At 40.4% G+C, this 19377-nt stretch overlaps 1 protein-coding gene across 3 annotated transcripts; it reads right to left on the reverse strand.

Annotated features, from left to right (window-relative positions):
* Window positions 1-2: 2 nt before the first annotated feature.
* On the reverse strand, window positions 3-17928 carry golga3 (golgin A3). 3 transcript variants are annotated; one of them, XM_023271560.3, is made up of 24 exons: window positions 17780-17928; window positions 16300-16570; window positions 14731-14886; window positions 13581-13693; window positions 12334-13058; window positions 11968-12076; window positions 11309-11615; window positions 10988-11190; window positions 10732-10869; window positions 10373-10534; window positions 9909-10277; window positions 8764-8841; window positions 7312-7575; window positions 7082-7176; window positions 6566-6782; window positions 5211-5354; window positions 4843-5040; window positions 4621-4737; window positions 4234-4373; window positions 3975-4107; window positions 3615-3737; window positions 3225-3389; window positions 1992-2158; window positions 3-1860 (listed from the first exon to the last, which is right to left on the reverse strand). In XM_023271560.3, exons 2-24 carry the CDS (start codon window positions 16439-16441, stop codon window positions 1683-1685), a joined length of 4443 nt encoding a protein of 1480 aa, XP_023127328.1. In that variant the 5' UTR covers window positions 16442-16570; window positions 17780-17928; the 3' UTR covers window positions 3-1682. The 3 variants fall into 3 exon arrangements, with proteins under 3 accessions (XP_023127328.1, XP_023127326.1, XP_023127327.1); XM_023271558.3 differs by having other exon boundaries at window positions 14605-14886; XM_023271559.3 differs by lacking the exon at window positions 17780-17928 and adding an exon at window positions 17463-17605 and having other exon boundaries at window positions 14605-14886.
* Between the last annotated feature and the right edge of the window lie 1449 nt (window positions 17929-19377).

Here is a 19377-nt window from a genome sequence, read left to right on the forward strand (position 1 = left end):
AATGGCGGATGAATAGTGCAATTTTATGATAAATACAATCACATCTCCCAACACAAATGTTATATCAGAAATGAATTCCAATCTTTGAAAATAAAATAAAATTAAATTAAAATACAGCAAAGTTTAAGCATAGAGGATACAGCCCAAAAGATTTTTTTTTTTTTGCAGAATACAGTATATCAATACATTTGCTGTTATTTGCTTCAGTTAGCATTCTCCTCATATTTATTGTCCCTTTGGAAATTCTTAAGCATACAATAGTAATAAAAAAAAATAGTGTGAGAATGAGCACCATCACAGCAGCTGCAGCACAACTGCATGCAGAAAGCTGCTGTACCATCCAATTATCATTCTACAACGAAACTTTAGTACAGTTGTAACAGAATTACTATCCGACTTATGGTTTGCATTTGATATCTTGTATTTCATCTTCTTTACACTATTAAACAGTTATGATCAATTTACAATCATACAAAAAAAGGAAGTGTATGTATATATTAACCTCTGGAAACAATTAACTTATCCCATTACCCATGAAACAGAGTTCAACAACAACATGTGATCCAGGGTTAGTCTTTTTTTGTAAATACATTATGTACCAAAAGTAACAACAGAAAACAAACACATCTGATGCACCTGCTGTTATTAGAAGTAGTAACTTTTTCTGTGTCTTCTTACAATTTTCTCTCAGAGTCAGTTCGATCAGCTAGTGTGCAATGTCAGCTGATGTGATCCACATATTTAACAATAAACAATTCTCCAGTGAGGATCTGCACACATATACAATATATAACATATCACATCTTGCACTCACCCTCAGCAGAATACACTCATCCGAAACAACATAGTCCTTTACAGCTTATTAAAAATTGCTTAAGGCTTTTTTTTGTGTACAAATTACTGCAGTCCATGCCAGACAAACATAACTGAGATGAATGTTTTTAAGAACGCAGGGTGATATCAGTTAGAGCAAATGTCAGAAACACTGCATTTTATCATGAGGCAATTCAAAATAACTGACCGCAATTGTGCAAGACTTCATGAACAGGAGTAATAACGTTTCATCACAAGCTGCTTAGACACCACGTGGATGTGTAACCCTGTCAGTTAAATAATAGATGAGCGACTTCACTCGCATACAGGCACAAATAAATGGAAGACCAGGACATAGCCAGTCTGGTGACAGACTCGTCGTTTTTTCATTCTGTCACCCACAACACTTTTGAAATTATGTCAGCCATCATTAAGCAGCATCAAAGCCACTGATTTAATGTAGTGGAGGAGGAAAGTGACTAACTTTGATTTAGTGAGGAAAAATGCTGACTTAACAGGGAAGAATTGGCCCTAAGACTTAACAGCTAGACCATATCTGTATCTATGATAACAAAACTGAACATGGGGCATCCTCTTGGAGAGGCTTATCAAATGAAAAGTTGTAATTTCGTAACTCTAAATAAATAAGTGTGACAAAACACAAATATAAACAACCACCAAATAATGAGGAGAGAAATAAAGCTATGGTATAGAAAGTATTACTCTGCGAAAGCACTTTTGTGCTGATGGGAGAAATGCCAAATGTTGGCAGCAATTGTTAAGAAAAGAGAAAGGGAATAAGGGGCTAAAAAGTGCCTTTGTGGATAAAATTCCACTCTCTCTCTATTGGCCTGAGAAAAGTTATTTTGTTATGATTGCTGCTGTTCCACTTCATTGTTATTTTCCATGTTATTTAGCGCTGCTGATGATTTGGAGATGTTGTTTTGAAGAGCCAGTCCCTCCTCTGTGTTTGTCCATGAGCTCATTGACTCATGTACTGTTACTGTGTGTTCTTCCATCTGCTTTTGGAGGCTGTCCATCTCCTCCCTGAGAGAAAAAAAAAGCATTACATCAGTTCTGGCATTTGGATAACTCTTCAGCGCTACATAATAGAACCTTTTCGTGTAGGTGTGTTCAAAATGTTCAGCCCAATCCTTCAGACACAACAATAGGCTTACTTGAGCTGCCGTAGACAGTTGTGCAGATTGTTGAGTGGCTCCTTGTTGACAGAAGTTGACGGTTTCAGCAACTCGTCCAGCAGGGAAGCAGGCACTGGGCAGTCTGGAATCTTAACTGGTGTCACTGGGTTGGATGGGTTCCCCTCACTCTTGAGCTCCATGCGCTGCTGCTCAACAACATCATTATAAAGGTCATATTTAGTCTTTTATCTTCAGCAAGCATTTCTTATTTGGCATTATACTTACAGCAGTGGCCTTTAAATGTTTATAAATAGAGGGTGCTGGCCTTGTAAACATTACTCATACTGTATAAATTAATGGGTGCACCTAGCTGGGTAACAGCATAGTAGCAAGTGGTGACTGTGGTCTGTAAGGAATGCTAGAAATACCAACATATTTTTAATTGACTTCACTTATACATGTATTTTTTATACTGTGGTGATGTGAGAAGCACAAGAAATAGAAGAACTATTGATATTTTTTACACTAACAACCTACCTAGTTATAGTCTAGTTTGTTTTTAAGTGGTAATTTTTGATTGTGTGGTTTTAGGTTTATACTTATTTGTTTATATCATTATTATTTTCTTCGATTTTTTCTTTTAATTTTTTCTGTTATGTTGTGCATCAGTCCCTCAATCTATTTTGAAGCCCTGTTTTGTCAACTGCTTGAAAAGCCCTTTGAAACACATTTGATTTGATTAGAAAATGCTCAACAAATAAACTTTGACTGATGATTAATGATGTTCTTGGATTGTCTCTGCAAATAGACATGGATTTTTTCAAATTTTCCCCATGGCAGTTATCTAAAGGTCATTAAGCCAAGACAGTTAAAAAGTAACACAGGAACTTGATCAAAATATACTGTCAGGCTGATATTATGGGCTATTTTTTGATCAGTGGATAGCTTGTATATTGACACATAAGAAATAACTGTATGCAATGCAAAGAATCTATATATGCTGCCTCTATCAGTGCTAAATTGTTTGCTCTAGAACTCCTATAACACCTGATGATGTCAGAGTATATGCTCAGAGAATTCTTTCACATTATTTCAAACAAAATTCAACTTTCAAATGATGTTAAATTACGGAGTAGCTAATTAGTCACCAAGTATAATTATTTAGTAGTGTCCCCAAAATCCAAAAAGCACTGTGGCTAAAAATCTTGTGAAAAATCCTCCAAAACATTTAGAGGACACAGCCATTTTCATAGTCAAAAAAGGGCACTGTACCTTCCTTAGACGACTCTGTTTGAGGTCCTGCTTGAGTTGCTGATTCTGCAGCAGGACCGTCTTCATGCTGTTTCTCAGCTCACCCACTTTGGCCTGCAACATAAACTTATCCTTCCTGGTGCCGCTCAGCTCCTCCTGCACCGACTCCAGCTCCACCTTGATGTTCTGAATCAGAGAGATGTTCTATTTTAGTTGTAAATCACTTTATAAAAGTAGAAAGTTGCATACTGTACAGGAAAAAAAAAAACTATAGTGCTTGTTTCATTTTTGGCCTCCCTCTAAATACAAACTGTTTACAGTACACATTGTATTTCTTTTTAACATTTTGTTCAGTGAGAAGTGACACATTGGAGCTTTGTGTGCATATTTTACAATCAAGTGCATGCTTGCCTGCAGAGCTGTCTGTAGGTTGTCCAGCTCCCTGTGGTGGCACTGCTCCATCATCTCCAGCTGCTGCTTCTGGGCCTCAATCTCCCTCTGCCTCTGCTCCACCTCCCACTTCAGATCCTCAACCTGAGCCCGACAGTCAATGTTAGACATCAGTGTCACTAAGAGATGCGCTACATTCAGAAGTGAAAGGTACGAGTAAGGCTTAAACAGACTTTAAAAGAACTGGAACAAAGCAACCCTTCATTAAATACTAAATGACTGTGCGGCCAAAATACTGTATTAAAATCAATTCATGCTAATCAAAACTGGTTTTCTACAAAGCGTTACACAAATTTCCAGACCCTGTTTCAGTGTTCCTACCTCTTGGTTAGTCAGGGGCTGCTTGGCCATTTCCTCATCTAGTTGTTTCTGCAGGATCTGGAGCTGGGAGTGAGCCTCTGCCAGCTCCTCTTGGAACCTGGAAACCTCCTGAGCATGCTGCTCATCCTGAGCTCTGCAGAGTATAACACATTCAGTGAGTGATAAGTTGTACAGTCACTATGGATTCTGCAAAACAATATTAAATTAAAAAACATCATTTTCAGAAATTAACTGCATCCTTTCAGGCAAATGCGCATACTGTAGTTTGTGGGCTTCAGTCTGCAGAGCTTTGACCAGGTCCTCTTTGGCCTGCAAGTCCTTTTTGATCTCCGACAGTTCCAGCATGGCTGCCCTGTAATGCCGTCTATTGTGGGCCGCCTCAGCTTTTGCTGCTGCCACCTAAAGGACACATCATATAATTACATATATTAGGACTAAAAACTAAAAATGAAAACCTATCCGTCATAAGTAGGAATGCATTTTGTAATTAATCAGTCAACTGTCATGAAGGCCAAAAAGGTTCTAGTTGTGCCTTATACAAAAAAATTATCTCCAAACAAATACACGTATATTACAGATTATTAGGAATCATCTGAAAGGCAAACTAAAAGTAAAGTGAAGTGGCATTTCAACATAGAGCTCCTACCTGTTCTTTAAGATCCTTGACTTTGGTTTTCTCTTTTTCCAAAGCAAGCTGTAGACTTTGTACCACTTGCTTCATCTGCTGGTCCTCCTCCTCTTTACGCTTCAGAACAGCTTGAACCTGAAACCACATTTTTCTATTTTGGTCTACAGGTAACATCACAATTTACAACACAATGGTATTCAACAATATATCAACATAACAACACGCAAACTAATGTGTTACCTGCAAGTTGAGCTGAACAAGATCTGCTTCTCTCTTTGCTAAGGCAGTCTCCAAAATGTTGGCATGCTCCCGCAATGTATTGTGGGACTGTGCTAGTCCAACCAGTTTCCCTTTTTCGTGTTCCAGTTCAAGTGCTAACTTCTTGTTGGCATCTTCTAACTTTCTGATCCGCTTCTTGAAGCAGCGCGACTCTTGAAGCTGCCAATCAATCCATGCCATTAATACAAATTAGCATAAATGAACGGTGTCAACATACTGGCTCATTTATGGCTACAACACGAATATGAAAACTTAGGAATCGATACTTTGGCATTAAACAAAAAATGACAACCTGAACGCATTACTGACACATAACTATCATAGCTCACCTCATCCTCAAGCTCCAGAACTTTCTCCTGGTACTCCTCCAGTTCTGTAGAGGTGAGAGTGATCACTTCCTGCAGCTCCTTCTCTAGCATTGTTTTGCTGTTGGTCACAGCCTGCAGTTCAGCCTGCAGGGCCTTAATCTTCTCCTGTAAGACAATTAAAACTATGTTGTATTTCAGTACATTTCAGTAAGTCAAAAGCTACAGTTATCTGGGATAAATGAAATGCCTACTTCTGTGGAAATGAAAGAGATAGGAGGACGGAGATAATGCTGTTTATATGTGGTAAAAGGAAGAAGAAATGTTTGCTTGTATACTGACGACGCTAAACCATTTATCAAAGCCTTTACCAGAAACCTTGAATGGCTTATCAGTGCTGTGCTATTCTGTAGGAAAACATAACCTAAACATAAAATTGCGGTATTTCATCAAAATCATTTCTCATTTCCAAATTTGCCTAATAAATCATTACCACCGAATTCTAAAGAAAGTAAATAATTCTGTGGTCTTTGGCACAACAGTAAAGTTAGCCACCAAGTTGTGAACAGCCATGTGACAAAAAAAAAAAAATCAGGGACTTATTGACTGAACTGGAATGAACTGCAGGCTGTGTTTATACAGAGCACATAGGACACAAGTGTGGAAGCAACTTAAGAATTTACGCTCAAACTGTTTTTTGGAAAATATGTATTTAAAGGAATTCAGCACTCATATTTTCTTTTCTTTTGAATTCTGGCTTTATAATTTTGTCACACTTGCACAAAAGACACTTTTGAGCTCTCTCTACCTCTAGCCTTGGTTGTGCTGTTTCCATTGAGACACAGAATTGCACTGAAAAATTAATCAACAGTGCATACAAATGTGACAGGAGCTTAAATGCCCAGAAACTACTAGAGGTTCAAACACATAAGATGTCAACAAAACAGGTACAGTACAAAAACTAATCGTATGCATACATTTGTCCTTGACTTCAGTAAGAAAGCTAACTATTGGTAATTTTTCAATTTGCTTGACAGTGACAAGACTTAAATCCCATGATTTTAAAGTAATGCCCTACAATAATCACTTGTTGTTACAAAGAATTGTAAAATGTGAATGTGAAAGACTCCTATCCCCCACTACTGCATACCTTCTAATGTTAGCAGAGCGCAGCATAGAGACGCATACTCACTATACTATCTATGTTGAGTTTCTATGAGTGTAAGTGGATAAGAGCTTGTACATTGTATAACCCTCTGCTGACACTTGTCTAACAGTGATGCTTCTCCCTACTACTTGTCTGAGACTCTGTGCCAAACTAGATGTTGTAGCTGTGAATTTTAAAGAAACTTTCAAGGTCTGGCAGGTTTATTCTTTACCTGTAAGGCCTGGCTGTTTCCCCCATCTGACACCTGGGCCTTGAGTTTGACCAGCTCTGCCTCTGCTGTCTCCTTGTCAGTCAAAGCCTCCTGGAGCCTCCTGCTCAGGATGCCCACGGCATTCTCATAGGCCTTGTGTTTGGCCTTCATCTCCTTCTGAGCACTGGTCAAATCTGTTCCAAGCCTCTTCATGCGCACCTTCTGCTCCGAGATGGCTCTATGGCACACAAGAAAACAAGTTTGTAAAACCCACTGAAAAATTGATTGTTCTACAGTAATTGTGCACATTGTACATCATTTGCAGATAACATGCAACACTGTAAAGATGAAGTTGGATTTACTTTTCAAGCAAATGTACTGAGTCATATTTCTGTGTCAAAATGAGGGATTGTATAAGCATTGTCCTGTATTTGTATTTATAAATAGAACTTGACAGCAGAGATATGCATCATGGTCCAAGTCATTACTGTGGGATTCATTCAAGCTGCTGAAATCTCGAAGCAGCACATGACTCACTTTTTGGCTTCTCCTTCCATTTGCTCCACCTGCTTCCTTAAGCCCTCATTCTCTTGTGTCACTGCTGCGAGTTGGCTCTGATCAAACTGTAGAGACTGGGTTGGGAGGACAACACAAAATAGCACATTAAAATAAAAAATGGAGAATAACCTTTTTTCCCCCGTTATCATCAGTATTAAAGTACTTTTAAAAACTAAATTCAATATCGAACATCTGACAAACTTCAATACCTGAATCTGGGTTTCTAGCTGATCCCTTTCTGTCTGAATGACTTGCAGATGGGCTTCCATGTTGCTCATCTGTTCCTGGACTCTCACGACCTCCTTCTGCAACCGGGCCTGCTCCAGCTCTGCCTTCTGCCTCTCGCCCTGAACACCCAGCACCTCCTGCTTCAGGTCCTTCACTTCCGCCAACAGACGCTTCTTGGTGGACTTGAGCTCACTGATCAACTGGTCTTTGGAGCTGGCATCTCGGCGATATGCTTCCACCATCACCTGTGAAGTCAGTGCCATTATGTCAAAAATGTTTATGTAGCACAAAACACTAAAAAAGGATTCTCTCTTTCCAGGGAGTAGTCTCTGTTATATTCGCCTTGACCAAAAGAAGTCAGCAAAAAACTATTCACAGCAGATTGGAGAAACACTGCAAGAGAGAGGGCTGCAACAGGATTTGAATCCCACACTGCATCATCTCTAGGCTGGAGTGAGATGTATTTCAAAGAACAAAAATATTTATACATAAAGAATTGCATAAGCTATATTTTGTCAGCCCAAATTTAATTGTTTTTTTTGTTTGTTTTATACATAGTGTAAAACAAAAAAAAATTACATGAAACCACTAAAGTAAAGCTGTGGTACAGTTTGCACGGTTGGTTTTTCTTCATGCAGAGCCTTTAAAATTTCACACATATTCAAATTTCTTTACAAATGGAGGTTGAGCTGCATGAGTGCGCTGTCCTGTGTATCATGTAGAGAAGAAAAGAAAGGGGTCTTAGTTTGAAACACTGCAACCAGTGTAGTCGCTCACTTTTCTTTGAATTAAATGCACACGGCTTCTTTAAATCCGTAATTGATGCACAGATAATCATAATCATAATAATCATACATAAAGTCAATAATCATACTGTTCATACTGGAGTATCTGGCTCAGACTGATCTGATTTTTGATTTATGTAGTTTCATTAGATGCAATGAAGAGTCAAATTAGTTTAGTGATAATTCTACACCATCCGAGGTGCAGAACTTTGAACTTCATGGTTTGCTGAAAGCAGTTCAAATATAATATGATGGACCAAGATAAAAGTTATTGCATAAGTATGAAGACAGTCTATAAAAATCCAAGCCCTGAAAGAGACAAAACACAGTGCACATTTCTGTCAATTAACTCCACCCTCTTTATGACAGCCTGTCAATGAAAAATAAAGCAGCATCCACCATTGCTCAGTTCACTGAGGCGTGTCTACCAGCACTTTGGGCATTCTACAGAGAATATGACAGCCATCTGGCTCTACAATACATCCTCCCACGACAGCGTCAGCCTTAGCCAGCTGGGAGATTTCTGACAAACGTTTTATAAGTGGATGAAAGTCTTCACAGGCTTTACTTCTCCTGAGCTTCTTCTAACTTTACCAAGCAAAAGAGAGCTGTATGCAATATCATGTAAAAATAAGGGAGAAGTCTTACCTTTTGTTGCAGGAACTGCTCCTTCAATTTTTGAGCTTGTTTCTTCAGGGAATTATTCTCTTGTTGTAGGGTTTCAATCTGTAATGTAACAATGTAATGTTCATTAGTTGCGACACAATGTTGGAGAGGTAAACCAAAGGAGGAAAAAATGAGAAAAATTGTTATTTTAACAGTCTGTATCAATGAGTTTCTTTAGAAAGTGATGGCTTCTTGCACTGAATGAGAAAACAAACCCTCATCCTGCAGATACAACAACAACTTAAAGCATATTTATGACCCCCCCCACAAGCAGTCCAGTGTTTTGCACAGTTCCATCCATCCATCCATTATCTATACACTGCTTGATCCTCATTAGGGTCGCAGGGGGGCTGGAGTCTATCCCAGCTGACTCGGGCGAAGGCAGGGGACACCCTGGACAGGTCACCAGTCTGTCGCAGGGCTACATATAGAGACAAACAATCACTCTCACATTCACACCTACGGGCAATTTAGAATGATCAATTAACCTCACCATAGTACCCGGAGAAAACCCACGCATGCACAGGGAGAACATGCAAACTCCATGCACAAAGATCCCGGGAAAGCCGGGACGCGAACCAGGGATCTTTTCGCAGCAAGGCGAAAGTGCTAACCACTACGCCACTGTGCAGCCCTGTTTTGTACAGTTCCATCCATCCATCCATCCATTATCTATACACCGCTTAATCCTCACTAGGGTCGCGGGGGGCGCTGGAGTCTATCCCAGCTGACTCAGGTGAAGGCAGGGGACACCCTAGACAGGTCGCCAGTCTGTCACAGGGCTACATATATAGACAAACAATCACACTCACATTCACATCTACAGGCAATTTAGAATAATCAATTAACCTCAGCATATTTTTGGACTGTGGGAGGAAGCCGGAGTACCCGGAAAAAACCCACGCATGCACAGGGAGAACATGCAAACTCCATGCAGAAAGATCCCGGGAAAGCCGGGACGCGAACCAGGGATCTTCTCGCTGCAAGGCGAAAGTGCTAACCACTACGCCACTGTGCAGCCCTGTTTTGTACAGTTCCTTAAAGCTATAATAACAAATGTTAGGTCAAGAATTATTTCAAGCCATCTCTAACTCAACATTAACATTATCTTGTCTTCTTTATCATACCTGATTGGCTTTGACTTGGACTTCTTGTCTGAGTTGATCCAAGACATCTGAGGCCACCAGAACATCCTCTCCAAGCCGCTCAGCGCCCTCGTCAAGTTGGCTCTTGTCAGCGCGGGCTGCCTGCAGCGCTACCTCCAGGACAATTTTCTCATTCTGGAGGTACTGGATGTTGTCATCCTTTGCGCTGCTTTCTGTCTGCAGCTCAGCCAGCTGGGCCTCCAGCTCCAGGTATCGAGCCTCTAGTTGGTTGATGGCCTGCTCTTTGGTGTGTAGGTTCTCCTGAGTGGCCGTCAGCTGCCGCATCAGCTCCAGATGTTCTTTCTGAAGTGTCTGCAGCTGCACATCCTTCTGGGAAAGGGTCAGCTTTACCTGAGAGAGACAGGCAGTTTAGAGCAAATTAAATTAAAAATTTAAAAAAAAAAACAAGATGGAAAACAAGTTCCTGTTACATTCAGCATGACTACCTGCTCTAGTTCCCTCTCTAGGGTGCTGGCTGTGTTAGCCAGTTTTATTAAGCGGTCTCGCTCTTCCTCAAACTCTTCCAGTTTGTGCTGCAGGTCATCTTCCACCATGGTCTTTGCATCCTGGATTTGCTTGTAAGCAGCTTCTTGCGTCAGCATGTCAGCCTACATTACACACAGTAAAAGGAAGTTCAATAACACGGTAAAAATAGATATATTTAAATCATACAAACCTTTGAATACACAATGTTAGAAACGGTTGAGGTAATTATTCAAATATAAGTTTTTGTCCAAAGTGCATGTAGGACTTCACTTCCAAATCGGTCAACAAAATATTAAAAAGGGGATGTTGGAGAATATACCTCAATGCTTTGCAGCTGAACAGCAATACGCTCTTTTTCTTTGATGGAGCGGTGTTGGGTTTCAGTAAGTTGATGTGACAGTGTCACATTTTCCAGCTTCAGATGTTCCAGAGCACCAATCTGAGTCATCTGTCCAGCCTGGGAAAGAAAAAAAAAATAGAAGACGAAACATGTCACCTGTAACATCTCTGCATGACAAGTCTTGGCTAATGTCAAGCCATGATGTCAAAACCAACTGCATTAGCATCAGTCTTACCTGCATGTTGGCCATTTCACTTTGCAGTCGCACTCTTGCCTCCTGGGCTAGTGCTAGCTGCTGCTGGTACCACTGTCTGACCTGCTGGAGTGAATCAATCTCAGCCTGGGAGGTCTTTAGTCGGCTCTGCAGGGTGCTGCGCTCTAGCTGCACCTGTTGAAGCTGGCTCTGTAGACCACCCATCTGCTGACGCAACTCCAGGACTGCAAAAGTGGAGGTTCAAAAACATCCAATGTAAAAAAAAAAAAAAAAAAAAAAAAAAAAAAAAAAGTGTGGGGGTAAATGAAGCTGCCTTCATCTCTCTGGGTCTCCATCACTCACCTGTATTGTCCCTCGAAGTTACAGTATTTTGCATTTCCTCCATCTTCCCCATCAGCCTGTTGTATTGGTCTTCGGCAACCTTCAGGTCATTGCTTAGAGAAGCCAGACTGGCATTCTTGCTCTCCAGACTGCCCTGGAGCTCCACCATGGCCTTTTCTAGCTGGCTGCAGTTTTGTCGCAGTGTGCCAACCTCCGTAGTGAGGACGCTCTGCTTCTCCTGGCTGACCTGAGCCTCCTCTTTTTTAGCCTGAAGCTGTGCATTCACTGTAGCAAGCTGGGCCTGAAGCTCTGTCTTCTCCTTGAGAGCCTAGAGGACAAGGCATGGGGTTACAGCATTTAATCCAATTATTGTCAACGTTTCCAATATAGTGGGATTATATGGGTGGTCTGCACGTGTATGTTAACAGCCCAAAAAAACAAAAAAGCTTTTGCCATGATCTGGCATGTGTTTGCAGTATCAGTATTGATATCATTATTTATCTTGTGCTGCTACAGTTTTGATATTAATCTGACTGCATTCAGTTCAGGTGGCTTCACCTCCAAAGTACAGCTGTTCTCTGTGATTTTTCAAGCTTTCCGTGTTATATTTGCCACACCTGTACATGTAAAGTGTATGGACGGGAACTGTGTGCAGAAGGAACAAAAACATGTTATATTACCTGATTGGCTTCAGATGACAGGGACTCCAGCTGGCCTTCAAGTCTCATTTTCTCTTTTAGTACTTGGAGCATTTCATCGTGGCCCATGACAGAACTCTCCAAAGAAACACTAAAATAAATTAAACAACTTGAGTGCAAAAGGACTAATCAACTGGCTGATCATATGCAAAACATTAGTAGATTCAAGATTTTCAATGTGAGAATTTTTTTTCAGGTCATAATATATTAAGGTAATATCGGCTTAATGTAAGCAGAAAGCACAATGATATGGTGGCACAGCTGTAAGTTTACTCTTGACTTTATTATTCAAATATTGCAATTAATTGCAGTCATGATATTTCTTTTCTATCTGAAACAGTCAAATACCTGCTAGAGAAGCTGTCCCTGCGGCTGCGAGGCTCCGCTGTCCCTTCTCTCTCCTGCTCCAGCTCCAGCAGGTGTTGCTCTTCACTGGCTGCCTGCAGCACTTCCTGTAAGGAGGGGAACTGGCCCATGGCCTCAGGAGCAATCTCCCTCCCCTCCACTGTGTACGGCCCTCGCTGTCTTTCCACCGCTGCAGAGAGCATACCGTAGGTTCCCCTGGTAGACACACTGCTATAAGAGGAGCTGTCACTGTCGTTGCCATCATTCCCCGGTCTCGTTCCTGATTCACTGCCATCAATTTCTGACACGTTGTCTCCAACTTGGATCGAAGCACAGGGCTGTGCCTCCGTCTCACAGGTGGGGTACTCTGACATCACACTGACCTCTGACAGTGTGGACACAGAGCTAATGGTGGACTGGATGGAGCTAATGGTGTTATCTGCCATCTTTACACCACCTCCTCCACTAACACCTCCACCATCATTCTCAGGAGCCTTATAGTCAGCTAAGGAGTGGATCTTGCTGGGACGAGGTGATCTGGACTTCCTCTCCTTGGGAGGGGGAATTCCCAGGCTACCAAGTTTGGGACCGCGTGGGACACTGGTCCTCAGGAAGGAATACTCCTTGGTCATGGCAACGGTGTTGGCCCTGGGGAGTGCCTCAGGATGCAACATAAGTTCCGGATCCAGGGTACTGAATGGTCTGTTCTTGGCTGTGTTGCGGTGAGACTAGAAAACAGAAGAAAGGTTCAAAAGTTCTGTCATAATAACAAAATCTGAATCCAGGTTGGTCCGCCTACACCAACTTAGAACATTTGGCACAGCAGAAAAGAACAAAAATCAATAGATGAAATGTGTGACTATTTACACTCAGTGGAGGAAAAAGCAATGCAATATACATAAGTGCTCTGCAGCTGATGCACAATGTTTTTCCAAATTGAAAAACTGTACTCTCTATAAATGTTAAACAGTCAATCATCTGGGGCATTTTTCCAAGCAAATAGCAGTGCCAGCAGACTTCAAGTATGAAAGTTGGATCAAAACAAAAACTCGTATAACAGCAAAACCTCTGATTTCAAATCTCCTTCCAATATGACGAACTTTTGGAAACATAACTCTAACAAATGGACAAATGCAGAAAAAAATAGGCAACTACAACTTAAGACACATGAGGGATTTTAAACCAGAGGGCTAGCCTCAATCCATTACACAGAATGACAAAAAAGCATAACCCTGACAGAATTCACTCACCCTCTCCTTATGTCTCTGCACTCTGTACTGTTTGAGTTGCTCCTCCAGACGCCGGCGAGCCTCCAAGCGAATCTTCTCCTCATTTTCCATCTCCAGCGATGGCTTCTGGTGGGCTGAAGAAATACAATGTCAGGACAAACCAAAGAATGTTCCCCGCTAACACATACTACCCAAGCACACCACAGCACTTATATTTACACCAAGTCTTATTTAATTACCGTAAAAGCTAGATCCTGGCAATGACCCTAATACTGCAGCATTGTCTCAGGATAAATGTTTGATGTTGTACATTGTGATAAGTGAAGTAGCTTAGAAACCTGTTCTCCAAAAGCAGTGGTAAACAAATTATTCAAATTAGAATTGTGTTCACCTCTGCATAGGAAACATGGTACAAACCATAGTATGTAGTAAGTCAGTAAGACTATTTGCTTTGCTTGTTAACATTCGTGAAAACCTGAGTTCAGTCGTGCCTGCAATATCCATGCATCCAGCATACTGCAAGTATTAATAAAACTTCTAGAAAAACATTTAACAGATGCACACTGAATCTGTTATGTTCATGTGCCATCAAAAGAGATGCTTCCTGAGGATTGCTATATATATATATATATATATATTCACAGTGGGAGTTGTAAAATGAAGCCAAACATAATCACCAGCTCATGCCATGCTTAAAAATATTACATTTCAAGGTAACTGTACTCCACTTTAAATAAAAAAAAGATAATATAACAGAGGGATTAGTTCCAACAAGCAGCCAATCGCCCAAACAGTGTTCCAAATAAAGCATCCACGTCTAATTCTTATCAAGGAATCAACTGCCTATGGGAGACACACGAAGAAGGTAGACACAAACAGCTGTAATGTATTCCCACTAAATCCTCTTCAGATAATACACAGACACGGGAGATTAAAAAAAAAAGATGAGTGCATGAGCCATAAACTTAAACATTCCACAGCAAAATGAGGTTCAAGTACACAGGGTTATAGAGGGGGCATTCACTCCACATAAGTTTATGCTTACACAGTTCTGTCTCCTGCATAGGCATACTGAGTCTGAGCGACTGCAATGCTTCACCCTTGTGAACCGTGACCTCAGCACTAGCCCCCTCAGCCTTCTCTAGCATCATGGGTTGATAAGGAGCCACACCTTGGGAGGGCTCTTGGGTCTGCCAGTTGACAGGGGAGCTGGTGCTCAGGGGAGGAGCTGTCGGAGGCAGGGACCCATTTAGAAGGGTGTCCCCTGCAGCACCGAAGCCCTCTGCTAGACCGTTTCCAAGTGGCATCACATCTGAACTGACAGGACCTGAAAGAGAAGGGGGGAAGAAAAGCCCTGAGGAATGTGACAATTAGTCATGATAAGTCCGTGAGAACTAGTTGGAGTGGATGTGATTCTCTTGGCAAACTGGCTGAACAACTATGTCAAGCAATAACAGCTTAAGTGAAACAGGTAACTGGAAACATTCATGCAACACTTGACTACTGAAGCATCCCTTCAGCTGCATCTTCTCTTGTGTCAAAGAGCACAGCTAGGGCTCATCATGCAACGCAAACAGATTTAAAGGCTATGAAAATCAATTTTCTCAGTTTCTCAGCCTCAAACCAAGGGAAATTATGTTATATATGAATGTGGAATTTTCTGCCAGAGTTGGAACAGAATTCTTAATTTTATATGACAGAGTTTCTGTATGTCATCTTGTCACTGTTATGAAGTGGCCCTGGTGTAGCTGGAAAACAGTGATTCAAACATCAGTATAAATCTGTGTGCACATCAAAATTTAACAACAGCTTTATTATCTGTTTAAACTTGGATGGTAGTTGTCGTAATGTGTGCTCATTCTGCTTAGCCACAATCAATCAAAACTGATCAAACCATACCAACAAAGTCATGATGCAACAGATAAGTCGAGTTTTTGTTTAAAAAAAAAAAAAAAAGAAAAAACTATTTTTATTACTAATTCTTTAAAAATAATAGATAAGTATGGTCATCAAAAAATACATAAAAGGAATGTAATTAATTTAACACATCAAAATCAACTTTCTGGTCACGGAGAATATTTTTTCTGTCTGTGAAAACCCTTGCATGCATTTGTAGTTGTGGAAAGAATGTTGACAAGTTTGAAGAATATTAGGATATCTGCTGCTTTGATTTTGATCATTCTTTTTCCTTTCTCTTACTTATATGTGCAACAACTCAAAAACTCTAAAATACCTTTTGCTATGTTACTTTTCTATTTCCTAACTCGTGTGCCCTGTTAACTATAAGCAATGTTGGCCCGTGATTAACACTAATTAGAATTCAGTTCAGCTATTTAACGTGTTAGTTCAAAGACCCGTGTAACATGTAGCAGTAGAAGGCCTTAGGCATTTGTAGGAGGCACAAAAACAGGTCATGCTTGACAGGATACAAGTGTCTGATAAAAGAGATATCAGCAATTTTCTTAAAGGGCAAAGAATTTTGCAGATCACAGAGCAGAATTGGAATTACGTACAGGACAGGAATGTGTGCTGGCTACACTAGTGATGTGAATGTTACAGTGAATGTGAATCACATGTATAGTAGCTTAGATATTTTTTCCTCCATGTATCGCAGCTCTAACAACTTATAGCTGCCATTTTGTTTGTTGGGCTGGGGCCCCATAATAATATATTACGAGCACAAACCTTTGTACACAATGAAAAAATAATCTTTTGCTGTTAGGAGTGCATCGGTACTCACCATTATGAATTTCCCCTTTAGTGTTCTGTGTATTCTCCAGTCCCTGTTGGGCATCAGTCCCTTTGGATTTTATAACTTGGTCTTCTTGAAAAGCATTATCCTCCATCTGAGCTGTCTCTGACTGGTTAGTATCCACTTCCATTAAGAAATGTAACAGTCACAGTACTGCTGGTATGCCTTTGGAAAGAGTGTCTCACAAAGCCATCTCCTTAGGAGGCAAGCTGGATGGTAGCATGTCAGTATCCAGGAGTATTTCTGAACGCAGACAACACTAAAGACAGAGAACAGTATGTCTAAAGTTCTTGCTTTGAGAATATAACACATCAACATAAAAACATCACTACAGATGACAGAACAAGTTGTAGCTCTTCACCAGCGATCTTTTTGAGACACTAAAAACGTTATGTAACAACGCAGCATGCCGTAATTTAAACATAAGCTAGAGTCGAAAGGTAACAAGCTGACTCGCTAGTTAAGTGGATTGTGGATTGTGGATTGGTAAATATATCTTAAACTGGATCAGCGTTGAACTGCTTTACGTTTAAATATATAATAAAAACAGGTGCAACATTTTTCGTAAATACTATGGCAGAGGAAGACTGAGATTTGTATCGGCAATGGTTCACTTAACAAACGATTGAATTGAATCTTTGAAGGAACGTGTTCAATCAGATTACATGTAAACCAGAAATTCGCCTTATCAGCCAGCCAGCAGACATTTAAATCCAAGTTCTGATTGCAAATATTGTGAGGAATAAGAGTTTTGCTGCCTGACACGTGTTCTCTGAATTTCCACAAACAATTCTGTATAACTAATTTGTATTCATTTATGGATAGGCAACGCCCGATTTGCATCTTTGTACTTACAAAAAAATGTTGGCACTGGTTTGTTTTTTAAAAGCGGAAGGTCGGCTTACAGAGTGATGACAGCAGCATTTTTCAAAGCTCCTCCGTGTCTCGTGTTATATTATTATCGTGAGCTATCTGTCACGTTAGCTGTTAATGGTAACTTTTGACTCATTGGTAGTGTTGCTAATTTAGCTACCCGTCAGTGGCTGGGTTACTTCGCGAGTCTGTGCTCAGCGCGGGTCCTGCTGGAGTCAGCCCGTAAAAACAAAAGAAATCAGTCATTGATAAACGTAAATGTAAATGCTGTACATTACCCTCGGTTGCCTTGACTGGTTTCAGTTCATCTATACGAGCCAATGACAAGAATGACAGACGACAGGGAGGGGGAAAAACACCAGCTAGCGATGCTAACGAGACAGCTAGCGAGCGAGATGTGTTTACGACGGGACCTGTCAAGCTAAACCTGCTAAGTCGCTAGCTACAATCGACAGCGCCACTGGAAGAGTAATTTCTCATATATATTAAGTGATGCAACGACTTGCCTGCTGTCGTGTACGTATGTTACAAACCCCACGAATAAATTATAAAATGTCAATTTCGGTAAATGTCGCGAATGACAATAAATGCTCACCTTTCTGCGAGCTTCGCCTTTTACTACGTGGCTGTTTAGTTTCCGTCCCTTACGTGTCCGACTAGAAACAAGAAGCGCAGACACTATACCATCTGGAAGAACAAATAAAGGCTGTCAGGTAACTGAATGCCCTCTGGATGTACTCACAAGGTTTGAAAAGTAAATAGAAAAACATGTAGCACGAATTTCTGCAATAGTTATGATGCAAATGTACAAAGCAATAATACATTTATTATACGAACTATAATAAGGGGCGCACAGTGCTTGTGGTGAATCTGTCGGATGTGGCACAGTGCTTCTCTCTTGTGGTCAAAGAGCTGCGCCCTATTTTCCAGCTGTGCAGCTAACATGCAGCTGCGGGTACCACGACAAGTGCCATGACAAGCTATTGTTAATAAGCCTGGCGCCATACGGTGCATAGAATACAGAGTGCATTCATATGCACTTCATTGTATCATGCCACTACTTAATGTAATGAGATTAAACTAGATTCTACACAGATGATTTGAGTTAAGCTATATTTACTGCGGCCTTCTAATTAAATATATTTACATACACAGTTATTTATTCTGTGCTAAATATCATCAGAGTTCCCTGTTTTTATTTTGATCCCATGTGTCTACAAATGGTTTGTAGTACAGCACTGCTACCACAAGAAAATACGATTTTTTTGCACATATTTGTAATTTTTAAAATCCAATTGTATATTCTGATTACATATTATGACACATGAAGCATCTGTTCATGTGCAATTTATTTTCCATCCTTGTGTGTGGAAAGCAATCCATAGTAGTTGGAGCTGGGAGAAATTACAGAACATGTGTTACGGGCACCAAACAGGAACTTTATGCACCCAAGTTGGCCATCTGCATCCTTCAAGTGGCCTCCATCTGATAAGATTTTCTGTCACTCATCCCAACTCCAACTACCGAGAAGGGAAAGACGGTACAAATTTAACATTAACACCAACAGATACATTAAAATGGCTTTTGGGAGTTTCCCTTCTGAAAATAAATAAAATGGAAATCTACTGAGAAATGATCACTGTTTTTGCATTATTTTCTTTAGTTGCTTTTAGTAAATGTGGCTCTCCTATTTCACTTGTATTGTTGTTATAGCACTTACCAAAATGTATGTCAGTAAACATGAGATTTATTATGATGTGTGTTGAATTACCATCAGTTTCTCTGTTCAGTGTTCATTTCAAGGATATGTATAGGAACATTTAGTAAGGCAAAATAAGCCCCGTATGTTGCTAAATTTCAACATGAGACATAATTAAAGAAACTTGTTATTTAGCACACATATGACAATATATAGACCCCCATGCACACTAGTTTGTATGGTCCTACAAACAAGGCAACATCACAATTTTCTATCAAAGTAGAAAAAAATGGAACCTTGGTTCACAATATTTGCCACACATCAAATTCCAATAACACAAGAGGCCTAACAAGTTTCTGAAATGTTGACCAAAGAGATCTGTTAAAAACAAGAAGAAGAAGAAAAAAATTGGCTTCTGGAGGAGCTATTCAGAGGAGCTATTTGGATCTGCTGGAAATAATTTTGTCTGTGTCCTCACCAAACTTCATGGCTCT

The sequence above is a fragment of the Amphiprion ocellaris genome, chromosome 6 (genome assembly GCF_022539595.1).
Source record: "Amphiprion ocellaris isolate individual 3 ecotype Okinawa chromosome 6, ASM2253959v1, whole genome shotgun sequence".
NCBI classification, from domain to species: Eukaryota; Metazoa; Chordata; class Actinopteri; family Pomacentridae; genus Amphiprion; species Amphiprion ocellaris.